At 45.1% G+C, this 17,969-nt stretch overlaps 1 protein-coding gene across 1 annotated transcript in view; it reads right to left on the reverse strand.

Annotated features, from left to right (window-relative positions):
• Positions 1-17,969, reverse strand: part of LOC126198944 (microtubule-associated protein futsch-like) — an 83,023-nt gene that overhangs the window by 47,659 nt on the left and 17,395 nt on the right. The window contains exons 3-4 of the mRNA XM_049935587.1: positions 12,936-13,118; positions 8,406-8,689 (exon numbers count right to left, since the gene is read on the reverse strand). Of these exons, the coding sequence (XP_049791544.1) occupies positions 8,406-8,689; positions 12,936-13,118 (467 nt within the window). The remainder of the gene's footprint in view (positions 1-8,405; positions 8,690-12,935; positions 13,119-17,969) is intronic.

Below are 17,969 nucleotides of genomic sequence, written 5' to 3' on the forward strand. Positions count from 1 at the left end.
ATGACTTCCAGGGGCAACAAAAATTTGATTTTCATTGTTTCACACAATTGTTGAATTTATTTAAAAATTTAAAATACCGTCATAATCTACTCGTTAACAACTATAATCTTACGTTAAAGCCTTAACAGAATAAGTCAAGTATTACAGTTGGGAACTGCCTCGTGTATGTGTCTCGAGGCAGTGTAACTACGTGCATATTACCCAGACTGTATTCACACTGTATTTGTGAATGAGAGCACTTGGCAACTCCCAACGAACTTTACACATGAATTCAACTCCTCTTCGAAACTTTTCCTCACTCATACCCACCACAAAGTCATAAAAGAAAACGCTTACTACGTTTTCGCTGTTCATGTAGCAAAACTTCTTCATCAGGTACTGCATTTCGGTTTATTATTCCTTCAATAATAAATCTGTTTGCAACACATTTTGCGGACAGTATAGCCGTAAACCTCTGAACGTGTCTGCAAAAATATGTCACAGTACGACACATAATTCAGGAGATATTGAGATGCGTGAAAAACTATCTTTTCTTAAAGGGGAACTGTTATACGTTCTTTGAATAATGGGGGTTTGGGCAGTGGAGATTACTGGTAGCATCTAGATCAGCGGCGGCGTGCGGCCCGAATCAAATATTCGTGCGCGTCATGGTTCTCTGGCGTATTTCGTAACACTTTGCCTCTAGCGTCTAACAGCTGAATCCAAGAACGTCAAATAACGTTAAGAGCCTCTTCATAGCCTTGTTTCCCCGCTCACTAACAAACAAAACTACTTACAGAGACATTAATATTTTAAGATGTGCTTAATTTTAATTACCGTCGTAATTTTTTATATTTGTGGTATGTAATGTTCAGAGTTCAAATATCTACAAGCCGAAGAAGTTCGATGCAACTCTAAAAAATTATCGACAAAATCGACTTTGAAGATTTCCGGGTTCAAATGGCTCTGAGCACTACGGGACTTAACATCTGAGATCATCAGTCCCCTAGAACTTAGAACTACTTAAGCCTAACTAACCTAAGGACATCACACACATCCACGCCCGAGGCAGGATTCGAACCTGCGACCGTATCGGTCGCGCGGTTCCAGACTGAAGCGCCTAGAACCGCTCGGCCACAACGGCTGGCGATTTCCGGGGGTCTGTAATTTATTACGGTTAAAGCGATTTTGCAATGGACTGCGTGGTTCACTCGGTAGCGTTCAAGAACGATTACTGGGTAATTCACGCTTTTCTTTTCGTTCAGATATGAAATTCGTCAAATATATGATAATTAACTCGTATCTAATCACCATTGCCTTTCTTACAAAAAATGCAGATCAAGATCACCTTGTTTCTAATAATAGTCACAAACACTATTCCAGTTTTCATTCCAAGTATAAATTCTTTATTATCGATATTCTATAAAAGATTGTTAATAGATTTGTAATGATTCTTACTTTAAACATTCTTTACTAACGATTGGTTTACACACTACTTACTTTAACTTAAACTATCTTACCCTAAGTACAACACACACACACCCACGCCCGAGGGAAGACTCGAACCTCCGACAGTGGGAGCCGCGTGAATCGTGGCAAGGCGCCTACGACCGCGATGCTATCATTAACAAATTATATTTGCAATTCATGCTATATGTAACTAGAAACAAGATGTGTATTTTTCATAAAAATAAGACTGCATTATGAGAAGGATAAATTGCTGCTGACGATAGCGGCGATGTTGAGTCGCAGACAAGCACGACAAAGACTACTAAACACGTAACCTTTCGGCCAGAAGGCCTTCTTTCGAAATAGACGTCTCTGGCTGTCGCTAGTCTGATCCCGGCAGCCAGAGACAATGGTTATATGTGTGTGAGCTGCGTTTGCGTGAATGTGAGTGTATTTTGTCTATTTCGGAATTTTATGTGTATAATAGTGTTTTTATTGTGCCTGCCTGGAATTCAACATCTCCGCTATATGGTGAATAGCAATCCATCCTTTTCATATTACTGTCATTATTCCATCCGGGATTTTCTATTGTTTGATTTTTCATAAAAAAGTTTAGATACGTATTAATTAGCGTACATTTGATGAATTTTACAGTTAAATGTTGTAGGTAATTGAACAAAAATAAATAAATAAATAAAACGGAAAAACCATAGCAATATCCGAACCAGTGGTCCTTTGATCAAGTGATTACTATTTTCGACACTATCAAGTGAGTCACGTGGCTCGCAATGAAAATCATCTTAACTTTTGTGAATTAAGTCCCTGTTGATCCATTGTGGACGTGGGACAGCGACTGGTCGAATATTTAACAAACAAATTCGCCTAAGAGCCGTGCAAATTGCATGCCGTTATTCACTGAATACGTCGTCTGCCATTGGATTTTGCGTCAGGTTGCATTTTTGAGACTGTGACAACCGATTATGATATATGACCAGTAGTGAGAATACTTGTAAGGCTGTAGAAACGCACACTATTGTGTACTTCATAGAGTATTGTACGACATTTTACTTTGGGTGATGATAGGTTCTCAAACGAAATAGGGTTTTTATCATCTCTAAGAATTATGTAGTATTTTTTATATTAAAAAATTGTCAAGCTTTGTTCGGCTGAGATTCTGATTGTAGATTGTCTATTTTTGGTCTTTTTAATGATTGGTATGCTCTCTTACAACTCTACGATGTTAAAACGGTCTCAGTACTAACCTGTATGTACACATTCTATTTTGCTGTGCTGCATTTTGTAGTTTCAAATTCTTTTATTATTTCCCGTCACTTTTTGTAAAAGCTTGCTGCGGTACTCCTTGATATACACCACATGTATAGTCTTTATTACGCAGGGGCCTGAAGATTGCATATTAAATTGCCGAAACTGGTAGCGAAAATAAAATAACTTCTCAGTTTGCACGGCTGTTTGGCGAATTTCTTGTTAAATATTTGTGAATTAAAGTCGCTGAAAACCTCTAAAGTCTATTTTCTCGAAAAATTTTGAGAGTTGCGTCGATTTATTTGGGTGGAGTAAGAACTGTGTTCTGAACTTCACATACCACAAATAAAATACGAAAAATCTGATTCTCGGGTGTCCTCCTTGTAAGTAAAGTTACCCACTTACCTCGTGGGCAGAGGGGTAAGTAGCGCTGAAATTGCTGGGCTGCAGGATGTCAGGGGTTAGGTGTTTCAGTCTTCCAATACTGACAGCCCATGGGCGTGCGCGACTCCTATCGGTCAGCTGCTATGGTATAAATTTTGATACAGAAATAACGTAGACAGGGAATCCGCATTGCAGAAATGGTCGTCTTCAAATGTGACGTTTGTCGCAAGGATCATTAAATTAATTAAGGCTGTTGTAATAGAACACAATGAGCAGAAGAAAAACGACATTTAGAGACATTTGTAATGGCGTCTCATATTGTATAATGCATTTAAATATACTTGGCTAGTGCATAAGTTCGTAGCCTTTTTGTTGTGCATGTCGGTATGCGGGTTGCTATGGGTTTATTTATCAACTGTCATTTTCTATTTACAGTTCACTGGTCCTATTTGAGTTCACATTTTGTCGTTTGGAGACAGTGAGAGGAGCCGTAGACGCTACAAAATGGAGTGACAAGTTGAGAAATCATAACATTTCCGATATACTCTTTTGTTTGAGTTCAACAGGGAAGTGACGGCAGCTGAAGCAGTCTGCAACATTTGCGCTGTGTATGGGGATAATGCCACTGGTCAGAGCACGTAAAGAAAATGGTTTTCTCCGTGTGGCATTAGTGACTCTCCACGAACCCGAAAAATTGTTTAAGAGAGTGTCAAAGAATAAGAAGATGCATAGAATATGGTTGTAGCTCGCTTCTAGAGATCCAAATGATGACGTAGCCTACTTCCCTATATGATACATCAACGATTTGCTTCAGAACAAAATTTAAAAAATCGCCTTTTCGAGAACGTGTGGCTAGTGCAGTTATAGAAGTTCGTTGTAGTTCATAACATGCATCTGATGAATCAAAATGTTTCATATATGATGGTATAGTCTGAAAATATTGTGGCGGGAACCTTTCATCTCCGTCTACTGTTGTTAAGGATTCGATAGCAGATAGATACGTGTAACTAGCCAGAGTATAAAGACGATTGCTGCTAGTTTCATTTGCAGTCACATACGTTGTGCTCTTACATTCCTGTCTGACCACAACTCTCGGAAATCACTACCTATTCCGAAAACATGGTGAATTATTTGTGACAAGAAATATTATAAATGTCACTGTCAGTTGCTTCACGCTCAGTAATTTCATCTTTCATTTCTTAAACATATGGAAGTCACGAAATCGGAGATACTCGTTACTGAGAAAGCGCGCTCTTCAGTGTAAATTATAACGAATATTTCAGAAAAATGCTAAACTTTGACGATTAACGAAGTCTCAGAATGTGTTGCGAACACGAAGGGAAAAAAAAAATATTTTCGCATCTAACAGTATACGAACCCACGCCCTTTACCACGGCAGTTCGTCGCCTTAACAACTTCGCTTTTTTTCCCTAGCCACTTTTTTTTTCCACAAAACAGTAACAAAATGACATAAATAAGGTGACAGATAAACGCAGTCATAAACTACAGCATTCTAAGAATGAGGAATCATGTTCAGTCTTTAGCAGTAGCACACATTTAGCACCTTCACTGTCACCTTCAACTGGTGGCAGTTCAGCATGCACACTGTCTTCTTCTACGGCCTGAGGTTCCTCATCATTATTTCCCAGACCCAAATTACTCATTCAATAAGTCCTTGACGTGTGTTCCTTCCAGGGTAAATTACGTGGACAGAAGAGCAGTCCCGAGCAGCGACATCACAAAATCCTTCACTGCCTTGTTATTTTTGTCCGTTCCGGCCTTCTAAACGCATCGTTAGGGAGTTCAAGATCTTCCTTTATATCAGACACCAGATGTTTGCCGTCATATATTTGTATCTGCTGTACTACTGATTTATTTGTCATGTGTGACTTGCAGGTGAGGTTAGGGTCGGGAACGTGACCCAACCCATCCTCTCTCTACGAGGAATCCAGTTCCTAAAATATAACCATTCTGTTGAAGGCAATTCGGAGCATGTTACCATATTTCTTATTGTGATTTTGATACTTAAGTGGTACAACTCGCAAGCTCTCTGCATTTTCTTTTTTTATATTATTCCATTGGAGAGAGACGCAGGCTGACTTCGTTGCCAAATGATAGGGGTGTAAGTCGTAAATGCATGAAATTTCCTCTATCAGGCCTCACAAAATTTCTTTGCATTGTTACTTAAAAGTTTTAAACGCGTTTCGATAGTTAATAAGTAAACAATTTGTGGAAAAGAGTACGCGAAGTCACTAACAATTTCAGCTAACAGTCCTGTAATATACGTAAGCAGAGCCGATGTCTTGATATTTAATGCTCTCTAAACTCTTAATTGCATAAAAATAACAGGTATTATGTGAGAATATTGACCGAAAGCGTTTTTTTGGATGTTGTAATCATACACAATAACAACCTAACCTAACCATATTACTAACAAAGGAAAAAAATGAACTCACTTTCCAACCAGAGGCGTCTTGTGGTGATTCTTCAATAACACAATCACTAAATCGAAAGCTAAAACCGCTCAGTATGTTTAAAATAATAAATTATAGGTGTAAATAAACCACAGGTTACCGAACGACAGGGCCATACCGAAATCCAAAAAGCTCTCGGTACAGTTGTCGAAAAATCGGCCGGAGGACAGTTCGGTAACAGGTCTCAGAAGCTTACTGAATAGGAAATTCGGATAAAGAACCGAAAATGACGTCACTACCGAGACTTGCCGACTGCACCGATCGGTACGAACGATATGGAATAGGGCCCCAGCCTGACAACGCGCAACTTTGGTGATCTGATAGGAACAGGTGTTAGCCCTGCGGCAGGCCCGTTGGCGTAGCACACGTCCCGTCAGTCCCAAATTGTCAACTTGTCCATACACTACTAAGGCACCGCCCCTTGCCCATTATTCTCATTCCTCGCAGTATTTAACAGATTCCCATAAGAGTTCTAGCCGGGTTTGCATCGGCATTGACGAGATCACTAGCTGTCCTCGCCTTAGTTATAGGTATGTGTGGTTCAGACACGTCCGAAAGAATAGACACCTCATGTATACAGGGTGGTCCATTGATCGTGACTGGGCCAAATATCTCACGAAATAACCATCAAACGAAAAAACTACAACGAAAGAAACATGTCTAGCTTGAAGGGGGAAACCAGATGGCGCTATGGTTGGCCCGCTAGATGGCTCTGCCATTGGTCAAACGGATATCAACTGCGTTTTTTAAAATATGAACCCCCATTTTTTATTACATATTCGTGTAGTACGTAAAGAAATATGAATGTTTTAGTCGGACCACTTTTTTCCCTTTGTGGTAGATGGCGTTGTAATAGTCACAAACATATGGCTCACAATTTTAGACGAACAGTTGGTAACAGGTAGGTTTTTTAAATTAAAATACCGAACGTAGGTACGTTTCAACATTTTATTTCGGTTGTTCCAATGTGATACATGTACCTTTGTGAACTTATCATTTCTGTGAACGCATGCTGTTACAGCGTGATTACCTGTAAATACTACATTAATGAAATAAATGCTCAAAATGATGTCCGTCAACCTCAATGCATTTGGCAATACGTGTACCGACATTCCTCCCAACAGCAAGTAGTTCGCCTTCCTTAATGTTCGCACATGCGCTGACGCATGTTGTCAGGCGTTGTCGCTGGATCACGATAGCAAATATCCTTCAACTTTCCCACAGAAAGAAATCCGGGGACGTCAGATCGGGTGAAGGTGCTTCGACGACCAATCCACCTGTCATGAAATAGGCTATTCAATACCGCTTCAACCGTACGCGAGCTATGTGCCGGACATCCATCATGCTGGAAGTACATTGCCATTCTGTCATGCAGTGAAACATCTTGTAGCAACATCGGTAGAACATTACGAAGGAAATCTGCATACATTGCACCATTTAGATTGCCATCGATAAAATGGGGGCCAATTGTCCTTCCTTCCATAATGCCGCACAATACATTAACCCTCCAAGGTCGCTGATGTTCCACTTGTCGCGGCCATCGTGGATTTTCCGTTGCCCAATAGTGCATATTATGCCGGTTTACGTTACCGCTGTTGGTGAATGACACTTCGTCGCTAAATAGAACGCGCGCAAAAAATTCTGTCATCGTCCCGTAATGTCTCTGGTGCCCAGTCACAGAACTGTACACGGCGTTCAAAGTCATTGCTATGCAGTTCCTGGTGCATTGAAATATGATACGGGTGCAATCGATGTTGATGTAGCATTCTCAACACCGACCTTTTTGAGATTCCCGATTCTCGCGCAATTTGTCTGCAACTGATTTGCGGATTAACCGCGACAGCAGCTAAAACACCTACTTGGGCATCATCATTTGTTGCAGGTCGTGGTTGACGTTTCACATGTGGCCGAACACTTCATGTTTCCTTAAATAATGTAACTATCCGGAGAACGGTCCGGACACTTGGATGATGTCGTCCAGGATACCGAGAAGCATACATAGCACACGGCCGTTGGCCATTTTGATGACAATAGCCATACATCAACACGATATCGACCTTTTCCGCAATTGCTAAACGGTCCATTTCAACAAGGGTAATGTATCACGAAGCAAATACCGTCCGCACTGGCGGAATGTTACGTGATACCACGTACTTATACGTTTGCGGCTATTACAGCGCCATCTATCACAAAGCGAAAAAAGTGGTCCAACTAAAACATTCATATTTCTTTACGTACTACACGAATATGTAATAAAAAAAGGTGTTCCTATTTTTTAAAAAAACGCTGTTGATATCTGTTTGACCCATGGCAGTGGCATCTAGCGGGCCAACAATAGCGCCATCTGGTTTCCCCCTTCAAGCTAGACGAGTTTCGTTCTTTGTAGTTTTTTCGTTTGATGCTTAATTCGTGAGATATTTGGCCCGGTCACTATCAATGGACCACCCTGTTTAATTAAGGCGACGGTGGCCAGTTATCTCTTCAGTGCAGATGCACAACAGGGTCGAAATGTTATGGGAATTTGCGAAATGCTGCGAGTAATATAATGCTGCGAGGATAATGGGCAAGGGTCACTACATTAGTAGTGTGGGGATAAGATCAGAATTTGGATCTGACGGGAGGGTAGTCCGTGCAGTTGTGATAACCACTGTGTTTGGATGGCTTAGTCATCAGAGCACCTGCCTAGTAAACCAGAGGCCCGGCTTCGAGTCCCGGTATGGCACAAATATTAAACTTTCCCAATTGATTTAAATCAATGTCCAGTTGCAGTCAATGTCTGTAATTTCTTTGTGTCTTAAACAGGATATTGTTTTCGGCAGCAGTTGAAAGCTGGCTCTTGCTTCGGCGTGTACTGACCTGCCGCCGCTGGAGAAGATCTTGGACGTGTCGGTGGCGTTCCACCGCGCGAGGAACTCTTTGAGGTCGCGGCTGTCCCGCGCCGGGCTCAGCACGTACATGTCGAGCTTGCCGTGGCCCACCTTGTGGTACAGGTTGATGGGGTCGGACGAGCTGTAGCAGGCATGCGGCTTGAGCGCCAGGTGGTGCAGGTTGACCACCATCTCATGCGCCTCCACCGTCAGGTCGATCAACAGCGGGTCGCGGTCCTTGTCGCCGTCCGGAGACGCTGCGTGTTTCCGCTCCTACGCATCACAACATTTTTCTTCTATTCCGCTCTTCGAACAGTAGAGAAAAAGTTAAACTAAAAATTAAAAAACACCTGACACAAAAAACTCTAAAAAGTAAAAGATGCCTTGCTGCTTTAAGTTTAATATTAATAATAATACACCACTGGCCATTAAAATTGCTACACCAAGAAGAAATTCAGATGATAAACGGATATTCATTGGACAAATATACACTCCTGGAAATGGAAAAAAGAACACATTGACACCGGTGTGTCAGACCCACCATACTTGCTCCGGACACTGCGAGAGGGCTGTACAAGCAATGATCACACGCACGGCACAGCGGACACACCAGGAACCGCGGTGTTGGCCGTCGAATGGCGCTAGCTGCGCAGCATTTGTGCACCGCCGCCGTCAGTGTCAGCCAGTTTGCCGTGGCATACGGAGCTCCATCGCAGTCTTTAACACTGGTAGCATGCCGCGACAGCGTGGACGTGAACCGTATGTGCAGTTGACGGACTTTGAGCGAGGGCGTATAGTGGGCATGCGGGAGGCCGGGTGGACGTACCGCCGAATTGCTCAACACGTGGGGCGTGAGGTCTCCACAGTACATCGATGTTGTCGCCAGTGGTCGGCGGAAGGTGCACGTGCCCGTCGACCTGGGACCGGACCGCAGCGACGCACGGATGCACGCCAAGACCGTAGGATTCTACGCAGTGCCGTAGGGGACCGCACCGCCACTTCCCAGCAAATTAGGGACACTGTTGCTCCTGGGGTATCGGCGAGGACCATTCGCAACCGTCTCCATGAAGCTGGGCTACGGTCCCGCACACCGTTAGGCCGTCTTCCGCTCACGCCCCAACATCGTGCAGCCCGCCTCCAGTGGTGTCGCGACAGGCGTGAATGGAGGGACGAATGGAGACGTGTCGTCTTCAGCGATGAGAGTCGCTTCTGCCTTGGTGCCAATGATGGTCGTATGCGTGTTTGGCGCCGTGCAGGTGAGCGCCACAATCAGGACTGCATAGGACCGAGGCACACAGGGCCAACACCCGGCATCATGGTGTGGGGAGCGATCTCCTACACTGGCCGTACACCACTGGTGATCGTCGAGGGGACACTGAATAGTGCACGGTACATCCAAACCGTCATCGAACCCATCGTTCTACCATTCCTAGACCGGCAAGGGAACTTGCTGTTCCAACAGGACAATGCACGTCCGCATGTATCCCGTGCCACCCAACGTGCTCTAGAAGGTGTAAGTCAACTACCCTGGCCAGCAAGATCTCCGGATCTGTCCCCCATTGAGCATGTTTGGGACTGGATGAAGCGTCGTCTCACGCGGTCTGCACGTCCAGTACGAACGCTGGTCCAACTGAGGCGCCAGGTGGAAATGGCATGGCAAGCCGTTCCACAGGACTACATCCAGCATCTCTACGATCGTCTCCATGGGAGAATAGCAGCCTGCATTGCTGCGAAAGGTGGATATACACTGTACTAGTGCCGACATTGTGCATGCTCTGTTGCCTGTGTCTATGTGCCTGTGGTTCTGTCAGTGTGATCATGTGATGTATCTGACCCCAGGAATGTGTCAATAAAGTTTCCCCTTCCTGGGACGATGAATTCACGGTGTTCTTATTTCAAATTCCAGGAGTGTATTATACTAGAACTGACATGGTATTACATTTTCACGCAATTTGGGTGCATGGATCATGAGAAATCAGTACCCAGAACAACCACCTCTGGCCATAATAACGGCTTTGACACGCCTGGGCTTTGAGTCAAACAGAGCTTGGATGGTGTGTACAGGTACAGCTGCCAATGCAGCTTCAACACGATACCACAGTTAATCACGAGTAGTGACTGGCGTATTGTGACGAGCCAGTTGCTCGGCAACCATTGACCAGACGTTTTCAATTGGTGAGAGATCTGTAGAAGCCGCGCGGGATTAGCCGAGCGGTCTGGCGCTGCAGTCATGGACTGTGCGGCTGGTCCCGGCGGAGGTTCGAGTCCTCCCTCGGGCATGGGTGTGTGTGTGTGTTTGTCCTTAGGATAATTTAGGTTAAGTAGTGTGTAAGCTTAGGGACTGATGACCTTAGCAGTTAAGTACCATAAGATTTCACACACATTTGAACATTTGAGGTCTGTAGAATGTGCTGGCCAGGGCAGCAGTCGAACATTTTCTGTATCCAGAAAGGTCCCTACAGGACCTGCAACATGCGGTCATGCATTATCCTGATGAAATGTGGGGTTTCGCAGGGATCGAATGGAGGGTAGAGCCATGGGTCGTAACACATCTGAAATGCACCGTCCACTGTTCAACGTGCCGTTAATGCGAACAAGAGGTGACCGAGACGTGTAACCAATGGCACCCCATACCATCACGCCGGGTGATACGCCAGTATGGCGATGACGAGTACATGCTTCCAGTATGCGTTCACCGCGATGTCGCCAAACACGGATGCGACCATCACGATGCTGTAAACAGAACCTGGATTCATCCGAAAAAATGACGTTTTGCCATTCGTGCACCCAGGTTCGTCGTTGAGTACACCATCGTAGGTGCTCCTGTCTGTGATGCAGCGTCAAGGGTAACCGCAGCCATGGTCTCCGAGCTGCTGCAAACGTCGTCGAACTGTTCGTGCAGATGGTTGTTGTCTTGCAAACGTTCCCATCTGTTGACTCAGGGATCGAGACGTGGCTGCACGATCCGTTACAGCCATGCGGATAAGGTGCCTGTCAACTCGACTGCTAGTGATACGAGGCCGTTGGGATCCAGCACGGCGTTCCGTATTACCCTCCTGAACTCAACGATTCCATACTCTGCTAACAGTCAATGGATCTCGACCAACGCGAGCAGCAATGTCGCGATACGATAAACCGCAATCGCGATAGGCTACAATCCGACCTTTATCAAAGTCGGAAACGTGATGGTACACATTTCTCCTCCTTACACGAGGCATCACAACAACGTTTCACCAGGCAACGCCGGTCAACTGCTGTTTGTGTATGAGAAATCGGTTGGAAACATTGCTTATGTCAGCACGTTGTAGGTGTCGAAACTGGCGCCAATCTTGTGTGAATGCTCTGAAAAGCTAATCGTTTGCATATCACATCATCTTCTTCCTGTCGGTTAAATTTCGCGTCTGTAGCACGGCGCTGCTACGGCTCTGCAAGGGAACATAAAACTATGAGAGCATCTCCACATAACAGGTGGGAAGAATTCCTACGCGGCAGCTCAAAAATTCAGTTCTAGGAAAGACTGGCTTAATTATCCCAAAACACGGGTGGGAAAGCGTAGTATACTCTACGCCCCTTGTACCGCCATCTACGGACTCAACGGCTAAACTGAGACATTTCTCGAGGTTTAGTAGGAGTGGGGTGGTTCTTGCATGAGGGAGTAGGAGATGGTTCAAATGGCTCTGAGCACTATGGGACTTAACATCTTAGGTCATCAGTCCCCGAGAACTTAGAACTACTTAAACCTAACTAACCTAAGGACATCACACACATCCATGCCGAGGCAGGATTCGAACCTGCGACCGTAGCAGTCACGCGGTTCCAGACTGAAGCGCTTAGAACCGCCCGGCCACACCGGCCGGCCCACTACACACAGCAAGTAGTTATTCATTGTCTCTACAGTGCAATACCGTTTGTTATGTCATGTCTTTGCTGCTAGTTCCTAACTATCGTCGCCGTTATTAAAAAAGCATTAATCACTTTTCCCAATATTTTCAAAGCAACGGTAGTTTTACGAATAAATATTACTTGTTTTTTAAAGAAAGTTTTATTTAAAAACTAAAAATTTTAGCACTGCTACTATAGGCATATGATATGCTGGATTTGTACCCCGTTGTCCGCAGCTCGTGGTCGTGCGGTAGCGTTCTCGCTTCCCACGCCCGGGTTCCCGGGTTCGATTCCCGGTGGGGTCAGGGATTTTCTCTGCCTCGTGATGGCTGGGTGTTGTGTGCTGTCCTTAGGTTAGTTAGGTTTAAGTAGTTCTAAGTTCTAGGGGACTAATGACCATAGATGTTAAGTCCCATAGTACTCAGAGCCATCTGCCAAGTCAACTATAGTTAGGAAAAATGTGACGCATCGAAGGGAGGGTACGTAGAAACGGACTAATACCATCACCCACTTTATTTTTTTATGATAATTGAATCTTTACGACTACCCTTCGTAGTGCTACATGTGGCTCACATCTGTCATCTAGCAGGTTTGAGAGCTACCGAGTGGCCTTAGCCCCGCCTCAGCTTCGAAGTACCTGCAGGTTGCAGAAGAAGTGTCCGATCTGTGGGTACACGTGGCCGCCCTGCTTACGCCGCAGCACGGCCGACATGCCGTTTACGTTGCCGTTGTTGAGTCGCGTCACCAGTACTGCGTCCAAGCGGTCCAGGTGGCGCACGAAGTCCCAGAAGCACGCCTTGCGCGCGAACCCGCCGTCCACCTGCAACAGCACAACAGGGCGTGACTCAGAATTCTCTCTCTCTCTCTCTCTCTCTCTCTCTCTCTCTCTCTCTCTCTCTCTCTGTCACACACACACACCAGCGAGAATGTTCCAAATCTTTGCCGATTTGGCCAAATTCTTGACTGCTGCGTCTTCCGTCCAAAACGTTCCGGGACTCATTCCTGGTGTATAAAGGCCATCAGTGCAGTAACCGCGAGGGCAGCTTCTTTAACTAACAACTGTAAGCAACAGATGTGCTATCGACCAGTCAGTAGCGAGCAGGCAGTGTTCAGCAGTGGACGTGAAACCATAGAGTGTCAACGACGTTGTGTCAAAAGTAACTGAGCCGTGTGTCGACTCGTGCTACATCTTGTGTTTAGATTGCATTGGTTTTCCTTTTCTTCCCCTGACGTGTTTGATATGTTGTCTGTCATTAAGTGGCTGCTTGGTTGTCTTTTCCCTCTGCTATCGATATCTGCGGTTTTGCTTCCGGAAAACTGCTATGGAGGAAGTGAGATCTTTGACCGGTTGTAACCTCGTGTGGTGGCGCAGAAAGAGGGGCGTTGCGCGCAGAGAGAGTGTGGTGGACCCGGGAGGGCAGTGTGGTTCTCCAGCGCGAAGCAGGCGTGGTCGGTTGTACCGAGTCGCCACGTAATGTATGTCGGTTGTGTGTAACGAGCGGGTCGATTCGACGGAAGAGCTCCCCGCGTGTTGGTTGTATACAGAATCGCCCCACGAGTTGTTGCTGTTCATTTCGCCTTGGTGGGACGGTAACAAGCTTCTTTAAATCCTCCGTTTCAACACTGGAGTTTAAAAGTAGACACCTAACATGAGGGAGCGGTCACCACCCATCAACGTTGCAGAGAAGACGTGAACTCCGGTGACAGAGCGTGTTGTCGCGTGACTGGTGTGTTGGGTACGATGGCGACGTGTGCGCGGTCGGATGTGTGGATCCTTGCCATAGGAGGTCGTGTACTGCCTGTTCGAGCACAATTCCAAGTTAAGTTCGTGGAAGGTTTAATCATTAAGTAATAATTTTGTGTAACCAGCGTCACTTCTGTCTTGTGGCCTCCGCCGACCGCGTTTCCTGTCCCTGGCACCGGTGTAATTGAAGACAGTGATCTTTCCTCCTCCTCTCGTTACTGTCCGATGGGAGGTGTAGTTTTGGCAGTTTAATTGTTTCGCTGTTTTGTCGTGGGTTATGAGTAAATTCGTGCTTCTTGTTGATTGATCATATGGTCGCTCATTCACGACTGTGTGGTGTAATGTTTCCTTGCACGAGGTTAGCTCTAATTCTGTCAGCAAGTTAAGCCATCTTATAACAAGTTTTCGCTGGCTAAAAGTCGGTGCAGTGACCAGCCTGAGAGTGGCAATTGTGTTTACGGGCGTATTTAAATTGGTCACTATTCTGCCTAGTCTGGACATCCCTGAGAGGGTGATTTGTGGCCGCCTTACACGGGTCCGTCATATCTGTTATGTTATAATGATATTCCAGGACACTTTTGTATAAAACTTTTTTTAAATTCCTCCAAGTTTGTAAATTCCTTTTATTGCCATTAATCGCGTGTTTGCTGAGACCTGTTTAATTTTTTTCTAATGGCAGTGTTGCTAGCTTGACTACCTCACCGTACTTTATTAACAAAGTTCTGTATTTACTTTAGTAGCCTGTTTGCTAATGTTCTTTAAATTTTTTAAATTGTTGTATTGCTATAAATTACTTGATTTCTGTTAGCGGCGTGTTTTAAAGGATGTTTCTGTCGTACTGCTAGTTTCTGTGAAAATCTCAACTCGACAGTAAACTACTAGAAATTTCGCCCCGTTTCCCAACTTGTGGTGTGGCTTGTAGTAACCGTAACCACTGTGTGTGTGTCAGTAACAGTGGAGCAACATCTCTAAATCAAGTCGTCAAGATATTCTCCAGAATACAGAGTGACCCAAACGTCCGTTAACTTTTGAAATTTCAATACTTCATGGAATATTATAGGCAGATAGCTAAAAGTTAATGCACATGGTTGAAATGACATGGGGTTTTATTGAAACCAAAAACGTGCACGAAATGACCAGCAGGTGGCGCTTCACCTGTAATCGACGGACGATGTTCTGAACAGCACTGGAAGTAGGAACGGTAAGAAATTTTCGTCTACGTTGTTATTTACCATTCCTAATGAGGTCAGACGATCGCGGTAGACTAGCGACTTAGGTAACCTCGCACGCATGAGGCCATTTATCCACGTTCAGGACATCATTAGGCCAGATCAGTTTGCGTTCCAGCCTTCACTTTCAGCTGAACTTCAACTACTGCGAGTCACAGAGCACATCGCCTATAATATGAATGTTTTCAGTTATACAGCGGCCATATATTTAGACATAGAAAAAGCTTATGACTGTGTGTGGACTGATAAGCTCTTGATCAAACTGCAAACCTTGCCTGACTATTGTCTACGTAAAATTGGCTGTTTTCTCCAATACTGGCAGATAATGGTTCACGCTCCCACGTTTTGCGCCTACAGGAAGGTTTCCCACAGGGCTCGGTCCTATCCCCAACTCTTTTCATCGTTCATTTTAACGACTTACCCAACCTCCACCAGGTCGTCCTGGCTCAGTTTCCGTACGACACAGCCTTACTCACCTGTAGCCGGTGGATTACTGCAGCAGTGGGGAGACTTCAACATCAGCTCACGCTGAGGGAACAGTGGACATCAGATAATCCCATTTCTCTTAACGCTGACAAAACTAAGGCTGTCCTCTTCACTCGCAAATGCCACGACTTGCGGGACAGGCTTACTCTTCACCATCAAGAACTTGCATGGATAAACAAAGTAAAATACTTAGGGGTGACCCTTTTACAGGCACTAAGGGCGTTATGTTCGAGAGAGAATATACTGCACGTTTGACAGTGGTGGGAGCGACGGAGGCAGAAATGTGCACGTACATAGGAAAAAGACTGAATGGGTAGGATGTACAGGGTGTTTCAAAAATGACCGGTATATTTGAAACGGCAATAAAAACTAAACGAACAGCGATAGAAATACACCGTTTGTTGCAGTATGCTTGGGACAACAGTACATTTTCAGGCGGACAAACTTTCGAAATTACAGTAGTTACAATTTTCAACAACAGATGGCGCTGTGAAAGATATAGAAGACAACGCAGTCTGTGGGTGCGCCATTCTGTACGTCGTCTTTCTGCTGTAAGCGTGTGCTGTTCACAATGTGCAAGTGTGCTGTAGACAACATGGTTTATTCCTTAGAACAGAGGATTTTTCTGGTGTTGGAATTCCACCGCCTAGAACACAGTGTTGTTGCAACAAGACGAAGTTTTCAACGGAGGTTTAATGTAACCAAAGGACCGAAAAGCGATACAATAAAGGATCTGTTTGAAAAATTTCAACGGACAGGGAACGTGACGGATGAACGTGCTGGAAAGGTAGGGCGACCGCGTACGGCAACCACAGAGGGCAACGTGCAGCTAGTGCAGCAGGTGATCCAACAGCGGCCTCGGGTTTCCGTTCGCCGTGTTGCAGCTGCGGTCCAAATGACGCCAACGTCCACGTATCGTCTCATGCGCCAGAGTTTACACCTCTATCCATACAAAATTCAAACACGGCAACCCCTCAGCGCCGCTACCATTGCTGCACGAGAGACATTCGCTAACGATATAGTGCACAGGATTGATGACGGCGATATGCATGTGGGGAGCATTTGGTTTACTGACGAAGCTTATTGTTACCTGGACGGCTTCGTCAATAAACAGAACTGGCGCATATGGGGAACCGAAAAGCCCCATGTTGCAGTCCCATCGTCCCTGCATCCTCAAAAAGTACTGGTCTGGGCCGCCATGTCTTCCAAAGGAATCATTGGCCCATTTTTCAGATCCGAAACGATTACTGCATCACGCTATCTGGACATTCTTCGTGAATTTGTGGCGGTACAAACTGCCTTAGACGACACTGCGAACACCTCGTGGTTTATGCAAGATGGTGCCCGGCCACATCGCACGGCCGACGTCTTTAATTTCCTGAATGAATATTTCGATGATCGTGTGATTGCTTTGGGCTATCCGAAACATACAGGAGGCGGCGTGGATTGGCCGCCCTATTCGCCAGACATGAACCCCTGTGACTTCTTTCTGTGGGGACACTTGAAAGACCAGGTGTACCGCCAGAATCCAGAAACAATTCAACAGCTGACGCAGTACATCTCATCTGCATGTGAAGCCATTCCGCCAGACACGTTGTCAAAGGTTTCGAGTAATTTCATTCAGAGACTACGCCATATTATTGCTACGCATGGTGGATATGTGAAAAATATCGTACTATAGAGTTTCCCAGTCCGCAGCGCCATCTGTTGTTGAAAATTGTAACTACTGTAATTTCGAAAGTTTGTCTGCCTGAAAATGTACTGTTGTCCCAAGCATATTGCAACAAACGGTGTATTTCTATCGCTGCTCGTTTAGTTTTTATTGCCGTTTCAAATATACCGGTCATTTTTGAAACACCCTGTAGGTGTCGGATGGTGGGTGGTATTGTGGTTGAGTAGAGGTGAGAGTAGAAATCTTCGTTGGATGCAATGGCTAAGTGAAGGATATTGGTGATAAAAGGAGGTTAAACTAGGGGGGATAGTCGGTTTAAAATTAAGTGTGCCGGTTTGAGTGTATGTGAGGTGGCTACATTGAGATGGAGACATTTGTCAGCTAGGGAAATTTGTGTGGGGTTGTTGGAACGGATAGATGTTTTGCAGGAATCCTGTAATAAAGCAGACGTCATCTTTAGATATGAGAAGGGGGTGGAGGGCGCGGTTGGGGAGGATTGGATTGACCTGTCGGCCGGTCAGATGAGGACCGTGAGTTCGC

This window comes from Schistocerca nitens, chromosome 8 (genome assembly GCF_023898315.1).
Source record: "Schistocerca nitens isolate TAMUIC-IGC-003100 chromosome 8, iqSchNite1.1, whole genome shotgun sequence".
Lineage (NCBI taxonomy): Eukaryota > Metazoa > Arthropoda > Insecta > Orthoptera > Acrididae > Schistocerca > Schistocerca nitens.